This window comes from Giraffa tippelskirchi, chromosome 5 (genome assembly GCF_054371585.1).
Source record: "Giraffa tippelskirchi isolate mGirTip1 chromosome 5, T2T-mGirTip1v1.2.pri, whole genome shotgun sequence".
In the NCBI taxonomy this organism is placed as follows: Eukaryota; Metazoa; Chordata; class Mammalia; order Artiodactyla; family Giraffidae; genus Giraffa; species Giraffa tippelskirchi.
Genome location: NC_137279.1, coordinates 45388244 through 45408939, shown reverse-complemented (window position 1 = coordinate 45408939; position 20696 = coordinate 45388244). Strand labels below are relative to the sequence as shown.

Sequence of the window (20696 nt, the reverse complement as noted above, 5' to 3'; positions counted from 1 at the left end):
AAAATTTAACAAAATTTTGACAAACCAGATTCAAGAAAATATGTAAAAAAGGTCATACATTATGACTCAATAAAGTTTATCATATAATTCAGTTGTATTAAATCTGAAAAATCGTCCAACTAAATTCACTATATTAGAAAAGAGAAACTACATGGTCATTTCAACAGGTGCAGAAAAAGCGTTTGAAAAAATTCAACACCCTTTCATAACAAAAACACTCAACTGGTTAGGAATGGAAGGGAACTTAATCAACTTGATTAAGTGTATCTACAAACAAACTACAACTTATATAATATTCAGAGGTAAAAGACTTGATACTTTCTCCCTTAAGATCTGGAACAAAATGAGAATGCATGCTCTCACTGCTTTTATCTAACATTGTACTGATGGTCTGCTCTAGACCATTACAAGGCAAGAAAAAAAAATAAAAGGGAAACACATTGGAAAGGAGGAAGTAAATTGCTCTTCTTTATAGACCATGTGGTTGCATGTGTGGAATATCCAAAAAAATAAAAGCTATTAGAACTAGTTAATGAATTTATTAAGGCTGTATAATATATGGTCATCATACCAAAAGCAATTGTATTTCGAAATACTAACAGAAAAGTTGGAAAATAAAAAAAAAATTTTAAATGTCCACAATAGCATAAAAGAATACTTAGAAATAAATTTAGTTCATGGTTTGCAAGACATTTTCACAGAAAATTAGAAACACTGCATTGGATGATTAAAGATCTAAATACATGGAGAGCTATACCATGTTCATGGATTAGAAGACTTACTTTATTAAGATATCAGTTTCCTCCAGATTGATCTATAGATTTAATGTAGTTCCACTTATAATTCTAGCAGAATTTGTCTTATGAAATTTACAGACTGATTTTATACAAATTGTATATGGAAGTAAATGATCCTTTATCTGATAGCACAACTGTCAAAAGGTAAAAGCCTCATATTACGGCTCCTAAATCCTATTATTTAAGCTACAAACTATGCCTGTCAGTTTTTAAAAAAGAAACTTACCTATGATCTGGGAACAGTTTTTGCGTTTGTAAAGTTTTTAAACTTTTTTTTTTAATTTATTTTTATTTGGGGGAAAATTGCTTTATAATGTTGTGTTGGTTTCTGCTGTCCCACAACACAAATCAGCCATAATTATACATCTATCACCTCCCTCTACTGGACCTTAATAGAGAGACTGAGTATGTCATTGATGGGCTTGCAGATGTGTACAGAGAATTAAGATTTAATCATACTTTTAAATAATTTTTACTCAGTTTTCTTAGAATCATCATCATCTTCTCCTCCTCTTCTTCTTCTCCTTTTTACCTCCAAATAAATGCTAGTATTGATAAAAACTTTAGGCCTGTAATGTAAAATACTTCTAGGATCAACTTCATCTTGGAGTTACGGTGGGCGATATGTATTATTTTGAAATAGACTTCGTGTTGACTTTATATTTTATAGAAGAGAAATATTTGCATTGTTTATGATTCTTTATTAATGGGATTTTTTCTCATTTTTATAGGGAAGAATGGACAGAAGCTATCCAGGCTGTAGCAGACAGACTCCAGAGGCAAGAAGAAGAGAGAATGAATTGTAGTCCAACTTCACAAATTGATAATATAGGAGAAGAAGAGATGGATGCTTCTACAACCCATCATAAAAGAAAGGTAGAAAAGAACATTTTATTCCCCTCTTCAGCACAACATTTATGTGTGTGGAAGAAATATGTCAACAATTACCATTTGCAAAAATTGTTAGCCAGTTATCTTATGATATGCCATTACATTGGTGTGAATGGTTTTTAATCAGGTGAATCTTAAACCTGTCATTGTTTAAAACCACATAATTGAAACATCACTTTATTTCAGTGTTTCAGCAATTAGCACTGAATGCTGAAAGGGCTTGTTAGAATGCGGTGACTGATGTGCCATCATGCTACTTTATAATTTGCATTTTTCCCTTATTGTTCTTAATACTATTTTAGAAACTTGGAAGTAAAATGTTTTCCCTAATGATTTGGTCTTTTTCCATTTGGCATTCTGTGTTCTCCTGAAAGCAGAAGCTTAAATGGCTCTGTGAACTTCTGCTTGGTGCCCCAGCCTCACTAGTATCAGCAGGAAAGTGAGCAATCTTGGAAATTATAGCTTTTTATTTTAATGGCTGCTTCTAAGCCAGTGAGGGAAACAGACTTTTTCTACCCTCAGTGCTCTAGAATAATAAACACCTATTTATGTATTTATGGGAATTGTAAATTATGTTTTTCATTACTATAGAATATTGAAAAGCATCTTCCTATGCAAAAAATGGTATTTTAAGATTAAGGGTATAAGTGTTCAAAATAGATGAACATGCCGTTTTTTTATGTTAGAATATATTTATTATATTAGATTTTAAATTAATCTTCAGGTTGAAAAATGCTAATTCTTAAGGTAATTATCCATGTAATTTTGTATTAGCACAGTGATTAAGAACTCTTTGGTATTAGACTGGCTGAGTTCAAATCTCTTTTTCCTATGTGCTAAAGATGTGAAGGTAAGCTTTGCAATTACAATTTAGATTTAGTTAATTATCCTTTCCTTATCTGAAATTTCTGTTCTAATTAGAAAATTATTCTATGCTTGATCTTGACCAAATGTCTGAGAACCCTGTGTATCTTCCTTGAAGACTTATCCTCTACTTGTTAGCTATACTGTATCCCTCTTTTCTTTAGAGTCACCTTATCGACCCTGTGCCCTTGTTCCTTGGTTGTTGCCAAGAGAAAAAAACAGTCTAGTTTTATCTCCTCCTCAGAGAGAAAGAAGTTCCTTTTGCTCATGTATGTTCACATGTACACAATTAATATGAAATTTGACTATGCTCATAAATTTAAAGTCATATCCTGATTATTCTCATCCTTTGAGTAATAAACTACTTCATTCAATAGCAAGCTATACCAGCTGTAAAATTTCTGAATATCAAAGATTAATAATAAGATGTTGTATAAATAGCTAGAGGTTGAAATTGGGAAGTTTATAACACTCTTAACTAGAAATACTGTTACTGGTGTAAAAATTTTGGAAATGAAAATGGAAATTTACAGAACTTTGAATGAAGAGAGACAAACATTTTGAATGATACAAGAATGGAAAAGAATGGAAAATACTACTTTTTCTGTTAAGGCTGGTTGTAAATGATTTTTAAAGCATAATACATTTTCCTGTTTTCAGTTTCCAGTGTCGATTGTCTTAGAGTTTCTCACCTTTACTAATTATCACTTGTAAGCATTTATTATATGCTTATTTCATGCTAGGCTCTGAGCTGTATTTTCATATGTATTATCTCATTTGATCCTTATAGGAATCATACAAGCATAGGCACTGTTATTATTCCATTTCACACTTGAGTCATCTGATATTTAGAGAAGTTAAATATCTTGTTCAAGAATGTAGTGACTTTACACACTATGCAACTTCAGTATGCAGTCTGCTTTTTATTGATTCACATATCTTGAGCTTCTGCAACCTCTATATTGTTATAACATAATCAAGCTATATTAGAAAGAAAATTATACAGACAGCCTCTCATTTTGTACTCTGTTTCTCAAAATAGTATATCATATTGTTGCTTCTACACAGTGGTTGGATATTAGTTAATTTCATTTTGTATTAGAGCACTTTTGGAAAAATCAGTAGAATTTCAGTATTGTAGAATACTGGTGGAAAGGGAAACTTTTGTTGTCCTACTGCTTGGATTCAAGTCCTGGATCTACCATGTGTATTATTGTGGGGGAAGTTTCTTAATTCTTCTGTCCTTTAGTTTCTTTATCAATAAAAGGGAGGTAACAGTGGTATTTACCTCATAGAGTTGTAAGGATTAAAATATAGTTGGGAGACATACAGATGGCTAACAAACACATGAAAAGATGCTCAACATCACTCATTATTAGAGAAATGCAAATCAAAACCACAATGAGGTACCATTTCACACCAGTCAGAATGGCTGCTATCCAAAAGTCTACAAGCAATAAATGCTGGAGAGGGTGTGGAGAAAAGGGAACCCTCTTACCCTGTTGGTGGGAATGCAAACTAGTACAGCCGCTATGGAGAACAGTGTGGAGATTCCTTAAAAAACTGGGAATAGAACTGCCATATGACCCAGCAATCCCACTGCTGGGCATACACACCGAGGAAACCAGAATTGAAAGAGACACATGTACCCCAATGTTCATTGCAGCACTGTTTACAATAGCCAGGACATGGAAGCAACCTAGATGTCCATCAGCAGACGAATGGATAAGGAAGCTGTGGTACATATACACAATGGAATATTACTCAGCCATTAAAAAAATACATTTGAATGGGTTCTATTGAGATGGATGAAACTGGAGCCCACAATACAGAGTGAAGTAAGCCAGAAAGAAAAACACCAATACAGTATACTAATGCATATATATGGAATTTGAAAGATGGTAACGATAACCCTATATGCAAGACAGAATAAGAGACACAGATGCATAGAACAATTTCATGGACTCTGAGGGAGAAGGTGAGGGTGGGACGTTCTGGGAGAATAGCAATGAAACATGTATATTATCATATGTGAAACAGAACACCATTCCATGTCCGATGCATGAGACAAGGGCTCAGGGCCGGGGCAATGGGATGACCCAGAGGGATGGGATGGGGAGGGAGGTGGGTGGGGGGTCCAGGAAGGGGAACACATGTAAACCCATGGCTGATTCATGTCAATGTATGGCAAAAACTGCTACAATATTGTAAGGTGATTAGCCCCCAACTAAAATAAATAAATTTATTTGAAAAAAAATATATATAGTTGGGAGTATATGTAAATTGTTTATATACTAAATGCTCAGTGAATATTAGCTAGTATTAGATAGTATTTTAATAAAGTATTTAATAAAGATAATTAAACATTCACATATTTTTGAAACAGAGTCTCTTAGAATTCTCTTGTTGAAACTAAGTCTCCAAAATGAAAAATTGATAGTCAGAAGTATTATTTTGAATTTTGGAATGGGGTCCATTTTCTTATTTGGCCAATATCTTATTTCCTTGTAATTTTAATATTTCATTTAAAATGAAATGATATAAAATAGTTTGAAATAACAGTACAGAAAAAGAACATTTGTACCACTAACTAACTGTTCTAGAACAATCCTAATAACTTGGTTCAAAGGGGTGAAATATTACTATCACTTCCTTAAGATAAATGACTCTAAAACTACAGTTGACACTTGAACAACACAGAGGCTTGGGGAGCCCACCCTCTGTACAGTTGAGAATCTGCCTTTAATTTATAGTTGACCCTCTGTGTCTGGGTTCTTCTCTATCTGTGGTTCCTCTGAAGCAGCAGTACCTCCATATCCACAGTTGCTTTGTATCTGTGGTTGTGCATCTGAGGATTCAATCAATAGTGGATCAAAAAAAAATTGATTGAAAAAAATCTGCAAATAAATGGATCCATGCAGCCCAAACCCATATTGGTCAAGAGGCACCTGTATATCCTTTGTGAATGTTACTTATAAAAAGAATTGTATAAATTCAGATTATTTTTAATTTTAGATTGTAAACCCAAATATTCTGTGATTAGAATATCCTGCTCATAATTTATGGAATACATTTTCTTTGTTCACTTTTTGACAAATGGATACTAGGAGGAAGAGAATAGCTACTGATAATGGTAGCTATGCTGAGAATTGTCCTGACTGTTTTCTCTTGTTTGGGTCAGACAGATGGTTATTTTCCTTAGTGTTAGAGTATTGCCATAGTATCTGCTCTTCAGATTGAAACTCTTGAAGAGGGAGAGAAAATGGTAGAGACAAGAGGCAACAGCCTTGCAGCCAGATTCAAGTGCTGATCTTTGTTTAAATTAAAAGATGATGTTTCCAAGGAATTTGATTAGAAGACTCAGAAATGTCTAATCGTGGTTTGCCAAGCTGCCACTATCTGGACCCTGTTATGTACGTAAAGGGCCACAGTAAGAGGATTAATAGCCAAATGGGAATAAAACTTTTGCTTAGTTTTTAAGTGATCAATATAGACTTCTCTGGACACAGCTGGTTATCATCTCATGACTTAGGAAGTATAATCAGTAAAGTATAATTCAGTTCAGTTCAGTAACTTGGTAGTCTGTGACTCTTTGCAACCCTATGGACTGCAGTACTAAAGTATAATTAGTACCTCCTATATTCCCATTATGTCTGATTCCAGTTCTTGGAATTGTATTGTTTAATGCCCGACTACCATAACTCATAGCAATCACTAGCAGACAGAGAAGGAGAGAAAGAAAAGAACAGACGTGAAATCAAGGCATTTCTCACTTCCTACCTAGAGGGAGGAGCAGCATAATCAGTGTTGTAGAAATTGACTTGATAAGATTAGAGCTTCCCCTTACCTTGGGAAAAAGCACTCGAGGAATGGAGGAGAGATGTGGGCAGAGAGGTTTACTTCTTGAAAGACTCCTTTTCACTCCTTGGACCTTTTTGGTGTATCTCTTACATTGTAAATGTATGTGGAATTGATCTTTTTTGGCCAAATTTGCTAAAACCACTTTATCCTTTTCCTCGTATTCCTCTTTATTTCTGTATATTTGTAACCTAATTTGGGGGTTTGGGGGCTTGACAATTATTTTTCTTACAATATAGTGTGATTTGAATATACTTTTTAAAAATTTTATTTATTTATTTTAATTGGAGGCTACTTACAATATTGTAGTGGTTTTTGCCATACATTGATGTGAATCAGCCACGGGTGTACATGTGTTCCCCCATCCCGAACCCCCCTCCACCTCCCTCCCCATCCCATCCCTCAGGGTTGTCCCAGTGCACCAGCTTTGAGTGCCCTGTTTCATGCATCGAACTTGGACTGGTGATCTATTTCACATATGGTAATATGCATGTTTCAGTGCTATTCTCTCAGGTCATCCCACCCTCTCCTTGTGTATGCACTTGCATCTTTTAGCCTAAAACAGCCACATTGATATGTTACAGAGATTATGTATAGGAAAGAGTATAATTCTGTAAAAATATTTCCTAATAAATTCTTAGGTTTGGGTTTTTTAGGATTACTTTTCTATAGAGTATCTAATGCTCTTATTAAAAAATAATTTTATTGCAGTATTTTTATAGAGGTTTCAACTATTAAAAAATTTTTTGTATTGAAGTATAGTTGATATACAAAATTATGTTAGTTGATTTACAATATTGTGTTGGTTTCCCCTTTGATAACCATAGTTTGTTTTATGTCTGTGAATGTTTCTGTTTTGTAAAGAATTCATTTGTACTGGTTTTTAAATTTCCACATATAAATGATATTTATTGTCTTTCTCTATCTGAATTACTTCACTTCACTTCTCTAGGTCCATTCATGTTGCTGCAAATAGCTTTATTTCATTCTTTTCTATGGCTGAGTAAATTACATTGTATGTATGTGTGTGTATATGTATACATATACACGTATGTACATACACACATATATACATAAACACACATTTGTTGTTTTACTGTTTTACTTGCTAAATTGTGTCCAACTCTTTTGTGACCTCGTGGATTGTATAGCCTTCCAGGCTCCTCTATCCATTGAATTTTCCAAGCAGGAATACTGGAATGGGTTGCCATTTCCTACTCTAGGGGATCTTCCCGACCCAGGGATCAAACCCACATCTCTGGCGTCTTCTGCATTGGGAGGCAGATTCTTTACCACTGAGCTACGTGGGAAGACCGGATATTAATACATACCACGTATTTATCCATTCATCTGTTGATGGACACTTAGATTGCTTCCATATTTTGGCTGTTGTAAATAGTATGTCATGCTCTTAATTTTAAATAAAATCTTATTATAGCCCTTAACACTATCCAAAAAAGGAAAATAAGTTGCATTTTTATTTGTAAAGAATAGATCATCACTGTGTATACTGCACTGAAGATGAGCATTTGCTATCATGGATACTTTTTAATTTTTCTAAAGTTTTATCAGACTGGATCTGATACAACCTAGATATCTTTGAGAGATGAGTAGATAAAGAAGTTGTGGTACATATATACAATGGAATATTTTTCAGTCATAAAAAGGAACACATTTGAATCAGGCCTAATAAGGTGGATGAACCTAGAGTCTGTTATACAGAGTGAAGTAAGTCAGAAAGAGAAAAACAGATTTCATATATTAACGCATATATGTGGAATCTAGAAAGATGGTACTGATGAACTATTGGCAGGGCAGTAGTAGAGACGCAAACATAGAGAACAGACTTGTGGACATAGCGGGGGAAGGAGAGGGTGGGATGAATTGAGAGGGTAGCATGGAAATGTATACATTACCATATGTAAAATTAGATAACTAGTGGAAATTTGCTGTATGATGCAAGGAGCTCAAATCAGGTGCTCTATGACAACCTATAGGGATCGGAGAGGGTAGGAGCGGGGAGGGAGTTTCAAGAGGGAGGGGACATATGCATACCTATGACTGATTCATGTTGATGTCTGGCAGAGACCAACACATTATTGTAAAGCAATTATCCTCCAATTGAAAAGAAATTAAAAAAAACCTAAGAATAAAAAAATATCCCCCCTAAAAATAGATATGATAAATGTTTCTGATTTAATCATATAGAATGCTTTGTTAGTAACATAAATTTCCATGTAAATTTTTTTTAAAAAAAGATTGACAAACTGACAGAAGCTGTGAAATTTGGTGTTAAAGCTGTCATCCCTTTTTTTAACCTCCTTGTCCCTAAGAATTACAGTCCTTAAAGAAGATAGTACTATTTCATTATTATATATTGCTTTTCAGGTGAAAATGTCATAAAGCAGTTTATAAATTCTTTTCTAATCTTTATCCCCAGAATTCAGTTTCAGTTTATATGATATTTAGTATTTAATAATGGAACACTATCATTTTCCAGTATTTTTAGATATAAAGTGAGAGAAGGTACTGTTCAGATAAAGCTTTGAGCAATAAAGTAGCATATGGCTTAGTTACAAGACGTGGATCAAAAACCATGATTTGATTGCTGCGATTTATGTCAGAGAATGTTCTGCCTGTTTTCCTCCCAAGAGTTTTATAGTATCCAGTCTTACATTTAGGTCTTTAATCTATTTTTACTATATTGTTGTGTGTAGTTTTAGTGAATGTTCTAATTTTGTTGTTTTAACTGTTACTGTCCAGTTTTCCCAGCACCACTTACTGAAGAGACTATCTTTTCTCCATTGTATATTCTTGCCTCCTTTATGATAGATTAAATGACCATTGGCACATGGCTTTATCTCTGAACTTTTTATCGAGTTCCACTGATCTATGTTTCTGTTTTTGTGACAGCACCCTACCGTTCTAATGACTGTAGCATTGTAATATAGTCTGATGTCTCGGCTTCTGATTCCTCCAGAATCATTGTCTTTCTTGGGATTGTTTTTGGCTATTCAGAGTCTTTTGTGTTTCCATACAAATTAGTTTTCTTTTGCTCTCCTTCTGTGAAAAATAACATTGCATAATAATAAATATCCCCTCACTTTCAGTCTGTATGTGTCTCTAGGTCTGAAGTGGGTCTCCTGTAGACAGCATATATTTGGGTCTTGGTTTTGTATCCGTTTAGCCTGTCTGTGACTTTTGGTTGGAGCATTAAATCCATTTACATTTAAGGTAATCATGGATATGTGAGTTCCTAGAAGGACAGATATTGAAGCTGAAACTCCAATGCTTTGGCTACCTGATGTGAAGAGCTGACTCATTGGAAAAGACCATGATGCTGGGAAAGATTGAGGGCAGGAGAAGAAGGGGACGACAGAGGATGAGATGGTTAGATGGCGTCACCGACTCAATGGATATGGGTTTGGGTGAACTCCAGGAGTTGGTGATGGACAGGGAGGCCTGGTGTGCTGCAGTTCATGGGGTCACAGTCAGACACGACTGAGCAACTGAACTGAACTGATAGCCATATTATTAGTTGTTTTGGATTTGTTGTTTTTTCTGATTTGGTGGTACTGAATTCTCTTTTTTTTCACTTTTCTATAAAGCTTTTGATTTCTCTGTCAAATGTAAATGAGAGCCTTGCTGAATAGAGTATTCTTTTTTTTTTTTTTATCACTTTTACAGCACATTTCTCTGTTGTCTCATTTTGTCTTTCTGTGTTTGTGGTCTCCTTTCCATAGGCTACAGGACCATAGTTCCTCCTCTTTCTGATGTCTGCTTCCTGGTGAGAATGTAGGTCCACGGGCTTGTGTAGGCTTCCTGATGAGTGGAATTGGTGCCTTCCCTCTCATAGGTGGAGCTGGGCCTTGTCCCTCTGATGGACAGGCCTTGTCAAGGGTGTGTTTTGATGCGACTATGAGCTCAGTATGCATTAGGCTGTCTGTCTTGGTGGTTGTGTGGCCTGAGGCTTTGCAGCTCTGGAGCTTGCAGGTTGTTGGATGGGGCCAAGTCTTGGTGCCAAAACATGGACCTCTAGGAGATCTCACATTGATTGATATTCCCTGAGACTTCTGTTACTAGTGTTCTTTCCCTCACAGTGAGCGACAGTTGACCTTCACCTACCCAGGAGTCTCTCTAAGACTCATAGGTGGGTTTAACCCAGGTTTCCACGGAGCTATCACTTTGTGCTGGGTGCCAGCATGCATGAGACCGTGTGTACATCCTCCAAGGTGTTTCCCCCAGCCCAGTGGAGCTCCTGCACTCAAGCGCTGCTGGCCTTCAAGGCTAACTGCTCTGGGTGTTCTTCTGTCTGACACCGTACCCTCAGATTGTCTTGGAAGGCTGTTTTATGTGGTAACATCTCTGAGTGGCCTGTGTGGATTTAATGGTTTTCTGTGTGAGGGTTGTTTTTAGAGTAGACAGCTGCCACTTCTTTTCTCTGTTGGCCGTTATCACATTGATAGGAATCTGACTGATGTTTTGGTGACCACAGCCTACATGGGGTATTGAGCAGGCCTCCTCATTGCTCTGTGATGGTCACTGCCCTGTCTGAGATGGGATCTGCTTCCTAGTTGTTGGTGTAGAGGTCCCCAGATCTGTTCCTTAGCTTTTGTGTTTATGATCTGCAGTGCAAGGTAGGAGGGATTGGAGCACTCATGTTGGGAGGAAAGACACTGTAGCTGTTGACCTGTGAGCGTGCTCTGTTGTGTCACCTGTCACCCAATGTGCGAGCTCTCAGATTACGCTGTTGGTGGCACTGCTCTCGACCCCACCTCAACTGTGAGTATACCATCTGTTGACCCTGGTGTCTCTAAGATTGTTTTCACCAGGCCACGTCCCAGGAATGCAGTAATGATGTAGACCCGTTGTGGGCACTATGGAGGCAGCTCCGAGTCTAGCCTGGCTCAGTCCCCACATGTATGTGCTGAGAAAGTCTACAGCTGCAAAAGCTTGGCTGCGGGAACACTCAGTGGTTGTCTGTTCAGATGTTCTATAGGTGCTGAGTTTATAAAGCTGGCCTCGAGAGTGTCAGTTTGTCTTTTGGGCAACTAAGAGGAGAGATTCTAGCTTTTCTTCCTTAGTTGCATATCCCCTAGGGCTTAGCTGTGGCTTTAGCCTCAACCTCTTCTTGTGGGCCATCCAAAGGGGTCTGCTTCCGAGGTGGCCCTGGAACACACGAGTCTGCCTGGATGAGAAGAGGGCACAGAGGCTGCGAGGTAATTGGATTGCGGAGCTCTGGTGGCAAGGAAGTATGGGGACTCTGGCAGCCGTAGGCATGAAAGAATCAGAGTGCTAGGGGCCCTTCCCAGCACTTTGCTGCACGCAGGAGGGTGCATGCTCAGGCGCTGATGAGGTGTGTGGGGAAGCTGGCTCTACCTAGCGCCCAGTGGCGGGTTCACAGGGTAGCCAGCAGCTGTGAGTGTGAGAGAGTCTGTCCTGGCAGAGGTTCCTCCCAGCACCCGGCCACAGGTGCGAAAGAACCAGCCCCACCCGGGGCCCTTTCCAGTGCCTTACAACTGTGTGTGAGAGAGCCACCCAGCACGGACCCTTCCTAGTGCCTGGGCGTGGGAGAGCCAGCCCCAGTGGGGTCTCTTCCTAGCTTCTGGGGAGGTGAGGGGCAGCAGTGGAGAGAGAGGATGCAGTGGCAGCTCCACTTCTGACATATAACAATGACCCTTCTATGACAGTCGAGTTTCCTCCACAAACATTCCTACTTGTGGATTTCCTCACTTCCGACCCCTCAGGCTATCTTCTCGCAGCAGCCAACAGCAGACCCCTCATCAGGTTTGCTCCCCAAACCCCACGTTCTTGCCCCCAGCCCCCGTCTGCACCGGGAACACGTGTCTCAAGCTGGAGCCCCAGGGCTGTGGCATGGAATCTGTCTGTGTAGGTCTCACTTTGTCCTGCCAACCACAGACCTGTTGTTGTCCTTTTCTGATAGCCTCTTAAACTGCCTGCTCTGCCAAATGATCTCTCCACTGGTGAGGGGGCTTCCTGAGATGTGGGAACCTCTCCTCTCTTCTTTCTTTTGTCCTACCTGGTTTTGCAGGGATCTTTCTTGTCCTTTTATGTGTCCGAGGTCCTCTGCTAGCATTCAGCCTTTTCTCTGAGAATTGTTCTTTTGTAGATGTATTCTTGATGCTTTTGTAGGGAGTGATGAACCCCACATCCTCCTAACTCCTCCACCATCTTGACCTCCCCACCTTTTCTTTTTTAAAAAATTTAATTGATTTCTTTTTTCTTTCTTTCTTTTTTTTTGCCGCACCATGCCATGCTATATAGCAAGTGGAATTCCAGTTCCTTGATCAGGGATTGAACCCGTGCTCCCTGCAGTGGGAGTGCAGATTATGAACCACTGGAGAGACTACCAGGGCCATCCCTAATTGGTTTCTGCCCTGATCTTTTTTTTTTCTAGTTCTTTTGGGTTTAATTTGCTCTTTTTGTAGTTCCTTAAGGTAGAAGCTGAAGTCATTGCTTTGAGACATTTCTGACGTTTACTTCAAATGGGTGGTAAAGAGGAAAGAAATACTTCCAAAAAGACACAAAAATTTTCAATAACTTCTGGTTGTTAGTAGGATAAAACCCCACCCTCTTAAATTGTTTTTGTTATTGTTTTGGTCACGCTGGGTGACATGCAGGATCTTAGTTCCCTGACCAGAGAGCAAACCGGAACCTCCTGCAGTGGAGTGTGGAGTCTTAACCACTGGACTGCCAGGGAAGTCCAATTTGTTATTTTATTATCCTTCTAAAAGGAATTTAAGATTCTAAACTAAGCATACCTCCTCTTTCATCTAAAGCATATTAAAATGATAGTAAAGAAATTTTTTAAAGGGAAAAGTTCACAAAAATGAAGAGCTGGATGGGGGAAAGGCCTTAGTGAACAAACATTGACAAATTTTTGGAAGTTTATGGATAAATAAAGCAGAGCAGGGTAAGCATTCACAGAGGAAGCTATAGAGAGCAAGTAGTAATTCTCCTCAGTAAAATCCTGGTAATCACCTTACTTAGAGATGGGAATGAGAAATGAACATTCTTAAAGAGTTTCATGACTTCCTATTCTGAATTGGACCACTTGTTTTCTCAGTAGATGTACTGCTGTTCTCTTTCTTTGAGCTACAGAATTCTTTTTAGTGTTTCTTATACACGTATCTTTCTTCTTGGAGTCTATTCTTATTTTGTAGAATACGTTCTCAAACACTCCATTCAAAAGTACTTTTCTCTTAGATATATTTGGAAATGTTTGTAGAGGACATTTTTGATTGACTCATCGTGTAGGGGTAGTGGCGCTACTAAATCCTTAGAAACTGGAATACTTGGAAGTGAGGAAAGTTGATTTTATTTTTCCCTTTGCCCTTATACTTTACTAATAATGAATAGTTGAGAGATTCTGTGCTCAAAATTATTGTCTCCATTATCTGAAAATTGTTTAAATTATTTCCAGCATCCATGGTTATGGATGGGAAGGCCGATGCCAGGCTGATCCTGATTAACTTAAGCATTCTTAGAAATTGGTAAAATTTGATTTTGAGTAGATAATGCCAAATATATACATATATGTTTACAAATAAATTTCATCAGATGTTTCATATTATATATTTTAATTTGTATTTTTCAGACAATGAATGATTTTGACTATTTGAAACTACTAGGTAAAGGCACTTTTGGGAAAGTTATTTTGGTTCGAGAGAAGGCAAGTGGAAAATATTATGCTATGAAGATTCTGAAGAAAGAAGTTATTATTGCCAAGGTAAAACTACAAGAGTTGATTATTAAATTTTTGTTTATGTTGTCCACATGTGTGTGTGCTCATGCATGCACATGACTAGACTGTAGAAATTCCATTAAATAAGCAAAATGTAAATTATAGGCTACAGCTGCATAATATCTGTATATTGATATTTATTTATAATATTAAAATTTTCAAAAGTTTATAATATTATCTATTATGTACAGTCTTTTATTCTTTTCAGAGGGAAATTTTAGTCTATGTTTGTTCGTTTGGGAGAATGTTTTCACTATGTATTTGGGACCTGTGTCACTAATTATACTAGTGATTTTTTGATAGTCCGCTAACATTTTGAATTTTTTATTAAACAAAGTAGTGAATAGTATAGATTATTAGCATAGATTATTTGTACTGATAAATTTTACATAATTGTTGAATGGAAAAGCATCCTTAGTAGATTTGAAACTACTGGAATAATAAAACTAAAATGATTGCTACTGTATGTCTACTTAAAATCCATCACTACACATGGGTACAAACTTTATTTCTTGTCATGAGAACTTTTAAGATTTATTTTCCTAGCATCTTTCCAATACACATTACAGTATTATTACCTATTTATCATTCTGTACATTAAATCCCCAGGAATTCTTTATTTCACAATTAGAATTTTATAGTTTTTTTTAAAGTATTTATTAAATTGAATTGCACTTGGTTTATAATATTGTCTTAGTTTCAGGTGTATAGCTTAGTGATTCAGTTATTTTTTGTGATTATATTCCATATTAAGATTATATTCCATATTAAGATTATATTCCATGTTTAGTATAATTTTCTGAGATACACAATAAACCCTTGTTACTTATCTATTTTATGTATAGTAGTTTGAATCTGTTAATCCCATATGCCTAATTAGTCCGTCACTTCTGGTAATAAGTTTATTTTCTGTGTTTGTGAGTCTTTCTGTTTTGTTGATAGAATTCATTTAATTTTTTTTAGATTCCTAATAAAAGTGATACAGTATTTGTGTTTCTGTGTCTGACTTACATCACTAGGTATAATGATCTCTAGGTCCTTTCATGTTACTGCAAATGGCATCATTTCATTCTTTTTATGGCTGAGTAATATTTCATTGTGTGTATGTGTATATGTGTGTATGTGTGTTTATATACACATGCTGCATCTTGTTAAGTTAATCATCTACTGATGGGTACTTGACTTGTTTCCATGTCTTGCCTGTTGTGAATACTACTGCTGTGAACATTGAGGTGCCTGTATTTTTTTTTTAATTTATTTATTTTTAACTGGAGAACAGTTGCTTTATCGTATTGTGTTAGTTTCTGCCATATATCAATATGAACCAGCCGTAGGTAAATGTAGTTTTTGTTTTTTTCTGAATATATGCCCAGGAGTGGGATTGGTGGATCATATGGTAGTTCTGTTTTTAGTTTTTTAAGGAACCTCCATACTGTTTGTCATAGTGGCTACACCAATTTACATTCTCATCAACAGTATAGGAGAGTTCCCTTTTCTCCATATCTTCTCTAGCATTTATTATTCATAGCCTTTTTGATGATAGTCATTTTGACAAGTGTGAAATGGTACTGAAGTGACAGTGTACTTCACTGTGATTTTTATTTCCTCTTCTCTAATAATTAGTGAGGGCTTCTTCAGTGGTAAAGAATCTGCATACCAATGCAGGAGACCCAGGTTCAATGCCTGGGTCACAAAAATCCCCTGGAGGAGGGCATGGCAACCCATTCCAGTATTCTTGCCTGGAAAATCCTGTGGACAGAGGAGTCTGGTGGGCTATAGTCTATGGGGTTGCAAAAGAGTTGGCTATGACTTAGCAACTAAACAACAGCAAAGATAATCAGTGATATTGAGCATCTTCTTTGGAGGAATGTCTGTTAGTGCTTCTGCCCATTTTTTAATTAGGTTTTTTTTTATTGAGTTATATAAGCTTCTTGTATATTTTAGATATTAATTCCTTGTCAGTAGCATCATTTGAAAATGTTTTTCTCCCATTCCATAGGTTTTTTGTTTTGTTTTGTTGATGGTTTCCTCTGCTGTGCAAAAAAATTTTAAGTTCGTATAGGTCCCATTTTTTGTTTTATTTTTGCTCATACTTCTTTTATTTTCAGAGACTGACCTAAGAAAATACTGTATTAATTTATGTCCAAGAATATTTTGCCTGTGTTCTGGTCAAGGAGTTTTGTTGTGTCATGTCTTATATTTAGATCTTTAAATCATTTTGAGATTATTTTTGTATACGATGTTAGGGAGTGTTCTAATTTTATCGATCTACATGCAGCTGTTTAACTCTCCCATCACCATTTGTTGAAGAAGCTGTCTTTTCTCCATTTTATATACTTGCCTCCTTTGTCGTGGATTGACTATAGGTGCATGGGTTTATTTATGGGCTCTCTGTTCTGTCATTGGGCTATACATCAGTTTCTGTGCCAGTACCATGCTGTTTTGATTACTGTAGCTCTGTAATATAGAGTCTGATGTCAGGGAGCATGATGTTTCCAGCTCTGTTCTTCCATATCAAGATTGCTTTGGCAATTCAGGGTCTTTTGTGGTTCCATATGAATTTTAAGAATATTCCAGTTCTATGAATAAAGTCATAGGTATTTGAATAAAAATTGTATTACATCTGTAAATTGCTTTGGGTAGTATGGCCATTTTAATTATATTAATTGTTCCAGTCCAAGGGCATGGGATCTTTTCCTTTCATTGTTGAATTGTCTTCAGTTTCCTTTATCAGTGTTTTATAGTTTTCAATGTATAGATCTTTCACCTCCTTGGTATTTTATTTTCTTGATGTGATTTCAGACAGGATTTTTTTTTACTTCCTCTTGTTGACATATCATTGTTAGTGTAATGAAAGAGATTTGTGTATATTGATATTTTATCCTGCTGTCTTGCTGAATTCATTTAGTAGTTCCACTAGTTTTTGTGTAGTGTTAGTGATTTTTGTGGGTTTTGGTGTCTTAAATGATCACAGAAGAACTCGTTGAGAAAGTGAAATTTCAGTGAACATTTGAAGGAAATGAGGAAGCAAACCATTCAGGTATTTGGGAGGAAGAATATTCCTGATAGAGGAAATCACAACCAAAAAAAGCACTGAGGAAGCAGCATATTTTAAAAATAGCTAGGAATCTAGTCTAGCATGGCCTGCATAGAGTAAAAACAGTGGAGAGTTGTTTATGATAGTGGTAGATGCTGTAAGGATATTGGTTTTTACTCATTGTACTGGTCAGCCATTGGAAGTTTTTATACTTTTTTTTTACTATATCATGTATAGTAACATGATATAGTTTTCATTTTAATATCATCACCTTGGCTGTAGTGTTGAGAATAGACTGTGGAAGCTTCAGGGAGCTTGTTAGGAGTTAACTGCAATAATCCATATAATTGATTATAGTGGCTTGCATCAGGGTATTAGCAGTGGAGGTGGTAAGACATATTCAATGTGGGGCATATTTTGATGAAGAACCATCAGGATTGCCTGACAGATTGAATGATAGTATGGTGGCTCAGTTGGTGAAGAATTCACCTGCAATGCAGGAGACATGGATTCAGTCCCTGGGTTGGGAAGATCTCCTGGAGAAGGAAATGGCAACCCACTCCATTATTCTTGCCTGGGAAATCCCATGGACAGAGGAGCCTGGCGGGCTACAGTCCATGGGGTTGCAAGAGTCAGATACAACTTAATGACCAGACAACAACCAGTACAACATCCTTTCTATGGGGAAAAATACATAGATTTCTGACATACGGCTTGTCAAAACAGAGCAAGTACGTTAACGATCACTTGTAGTCATTGTGGTTGATTAAGAATAAAGATACCAAGGTAAAATCTCTTCTCCCCTCTTCTCCCTGCTTCCCCACCTCCTTCATCTCCTCCTCTAGGCTTCATTTATAGTTCTGGATTATTTTTTTTTGAATGCTTTAGATGTCATGTATCTTGATTTCAACCAGCTTCTTGAAGTCAGTCTTTAGAGTCTTATGGTCAAAATGGAGAAAATAATGTGAACAGAGTTAAAGTGTACCTGGTTAAGTTGCTACTGAGTTGTTGGAAATTACCATTGATGTTGGCCTTAGATGAGATCAGTCTTGACCTTTTCACCTGCAATTTGAGCAGTTTAACTTCTGTGAGCCTCAGTTACCTCATATAAAATGGGAGTAATCAAAGACACCTCTCAGTTACTACAAGGATTAAAGGAGATGACACCCTTGGTGTCCACAGTGATAGAGATGTTCTCTTCTTCTGTTTCTCTGTCATCATTTGCTCCTTGTCCACCTCCTGCCAAAAACTTAACTACCAAAAAGCAATCGGTGGGGAGAATGGAAAGGAGAATTTTAGACCATGTTTGGTAGAGGGTAGTGACAAATTAGAGAGGATTGGAAAAGTGAATATGAGGAAGACTATTCTTCTGTGTCATGTTTGCAAAAAAATCATGAAAAATTCCATTCTCCCTAAGCTGCTTTCTATGAAAGAAATTAGATTTTAAAATTCATTAGTCTTTTGCCATGGATGAATATATATGAAACTAAATTTCAAAAGCTTTTTCATGAAAACATTTTACTTATATACCCAAGCACTCTTTATTTGTAATCATGATCAACAAATGGATTTTTAGGAAAGCATCATATTGTTTTAGCCCCTAAGTTTTATCACTGTTATTTATAACTTTTTGTTTTGACATGTTGCTTTTAACTGTAATTAAAAATTATTGACATCTGTGTTTACTTTTTAGCTTGTGCATACCTTATCTTCATAGCAGAAACTAAGTAATATGTGAAATACTGTACCATTAAATTTGCATTAAGGAGAAAATTTTAATTTGATCAGATGTAAAGTATGTAGGCCTGGCGTGCTGCAATTCATGGGGTCGCAAAGAGTCGGACACGACTGAGCGACTGAACTGAACTGAAAGTATGTAGAAAATACATTTTAATACATAAAATATATGTACCTGGTATTAATTCTGGTTTCATTCTTGTAACAAAGAAATACTGTTTTAGCTTTTGCTTACCTACATCTTTACTTGACTCCTTTAATGTGGTTAGGCAGATGACAGAATTTGAGGAAAAAAATAATCTTTCATGGAGCTTACTGAGTAATTTAGAAAAATAACTATTACATATAATGAGCTTGTTTCAACAAAATAGAATGAAATAGCTGCCAGAAATATTAACTGAAGTGCTAGGATATCTTTTTCAAATGGGTTTCATACTTCTCTTTTTTTAGTCTTTTCCTAGTTTACTGCTTCAGATCACTTAAAATCCTAAGCATAGCTAGTAAATGTTGCCTTCTTTGACTGCATATAAAGTAATTCTTCTCCTGCTTTATCCTCTGTTGGAAGCATATAGCTGTTAGTTTTTCACTGTTAATTTATATCTTAAAAATATTTCAAATGATTTTTCTTGCTCCTATTGCCACTGCAGTCATACTAGCCATCCTAATTTCACTCTTGTACTGCAGTTGTCTCCTAATTGATCACTCCTGTTTTTGCTGTCCTTCTCAGAGGAGCCTGAGCAAATTTAAAAACAGAAATCAGTTGTGTGTCCCAATCCCCCAATCCTACACCATCATATTAGTCAACCTATGATCTTCCAGTAGCATTAATTTTCCTTCTTTACCCCACTTTCTCATAAGATCACTTATCAGAACTCGTAATTATTTCTTAAATTGGATATGTACCAGTTTGATATGCACCAGTGTCTTCTCCACTAGCATGTCAACCCCATGGGCAAAAGAATCATGTCTTTTTTTAAAAAATGAATTTATACTTGCACTGTTCTTATTATTTAGTAAGTGCATGTCAAGGATTTCATTTTTTAATCAATGAATTAAGTTTTATAGCCCATAAAACAGCCACTTGTATAATCCTTAATCATGTATTTTGTATCCATTATATGATTCTCATAAATTTTAGCATTCCCTTGGCTTCTTTGTTTTTTCCGTTAATGCTGACCACCATCTGACCAACTGGAATGATAGGTCCAGGAGGGCAGGCCTTTTGTCTGTGGTGTTCAGTATCCTGTCTTCAGTGGATAGAACAATACCCAGAGTATATTTGTTTCATATTTATTGAAAGAATAAATGATTGAATGAGTGAAAGTCCCACATATGTGACATCTTGGAATTTGTTCCTATGATAAACTGTTAAGTTCAACAAACATTTAACAACTACCTACTGTATACTAATCATTATGGTAAGCATTGTGAGTATAGAAATTAGTTCTGATATCATTTATATTTATTATTTTTTATTAAGATGATTGGTTTTCTAATTAATTTAAAATTTATGGTATGATATGATCGTGGTTTTCATGTTTGAGCATTTAAACCTGGTCCTTATTAATCAAATGAGACTTGAATGCGTTCTTACCCATAGTTTATTTCACTGGTTGTAAATCCTCTGTCATTACACTTTACTTAATTGAAAAAGACACATGGACCTAGAGCCTGTTATAAAGAGTGAAGTAAGTCAGAAAGAGAAAGACAAGTGCTGTATATGAACACATACATAGGGAACCTAGAA

At 36.4% G+C, this 20696-nt stretch overlaps 1 protein-coding gene across 19 annotated transcripts in view; it reads left to right on the top strand.

Annotated features, from left to right (window-relative positions):
- AKT3 (AKT serine/threonine kinase 3) overlaps positions 1 to 20696 on the top strand; it is a 290227-nt gene that overhangs the window by 179268 nt on the left and 90263 nt on the right. For 17 of the 19 annotated variants that reach the window (XR_014053623.1, XR_014053624.1, XR_014053625.1 and 14 more), the window contains 2 exons: positions 1529 to 1673; positions 14029 to 14160. Coding sequence is in view for 16 of the 19 variants with exons in the window: in XM_081490258.1 (XP_081346384.1) it covers positions 1529 to 1673; positions 14029 to 14160 (277 nt within the window). In the remaining 3 variants the exon portion in view is untranslated. Of the gene's footprint in view, positions 1 to 1528; positions 1674 to 12155; positions 12300 to 14028; positions 14161 to 20696 lie in introns of those variants that run through there. The other 2 variants (XM_081490272.1, XM_081490270.1) reach the window with 2 other exon arrangements.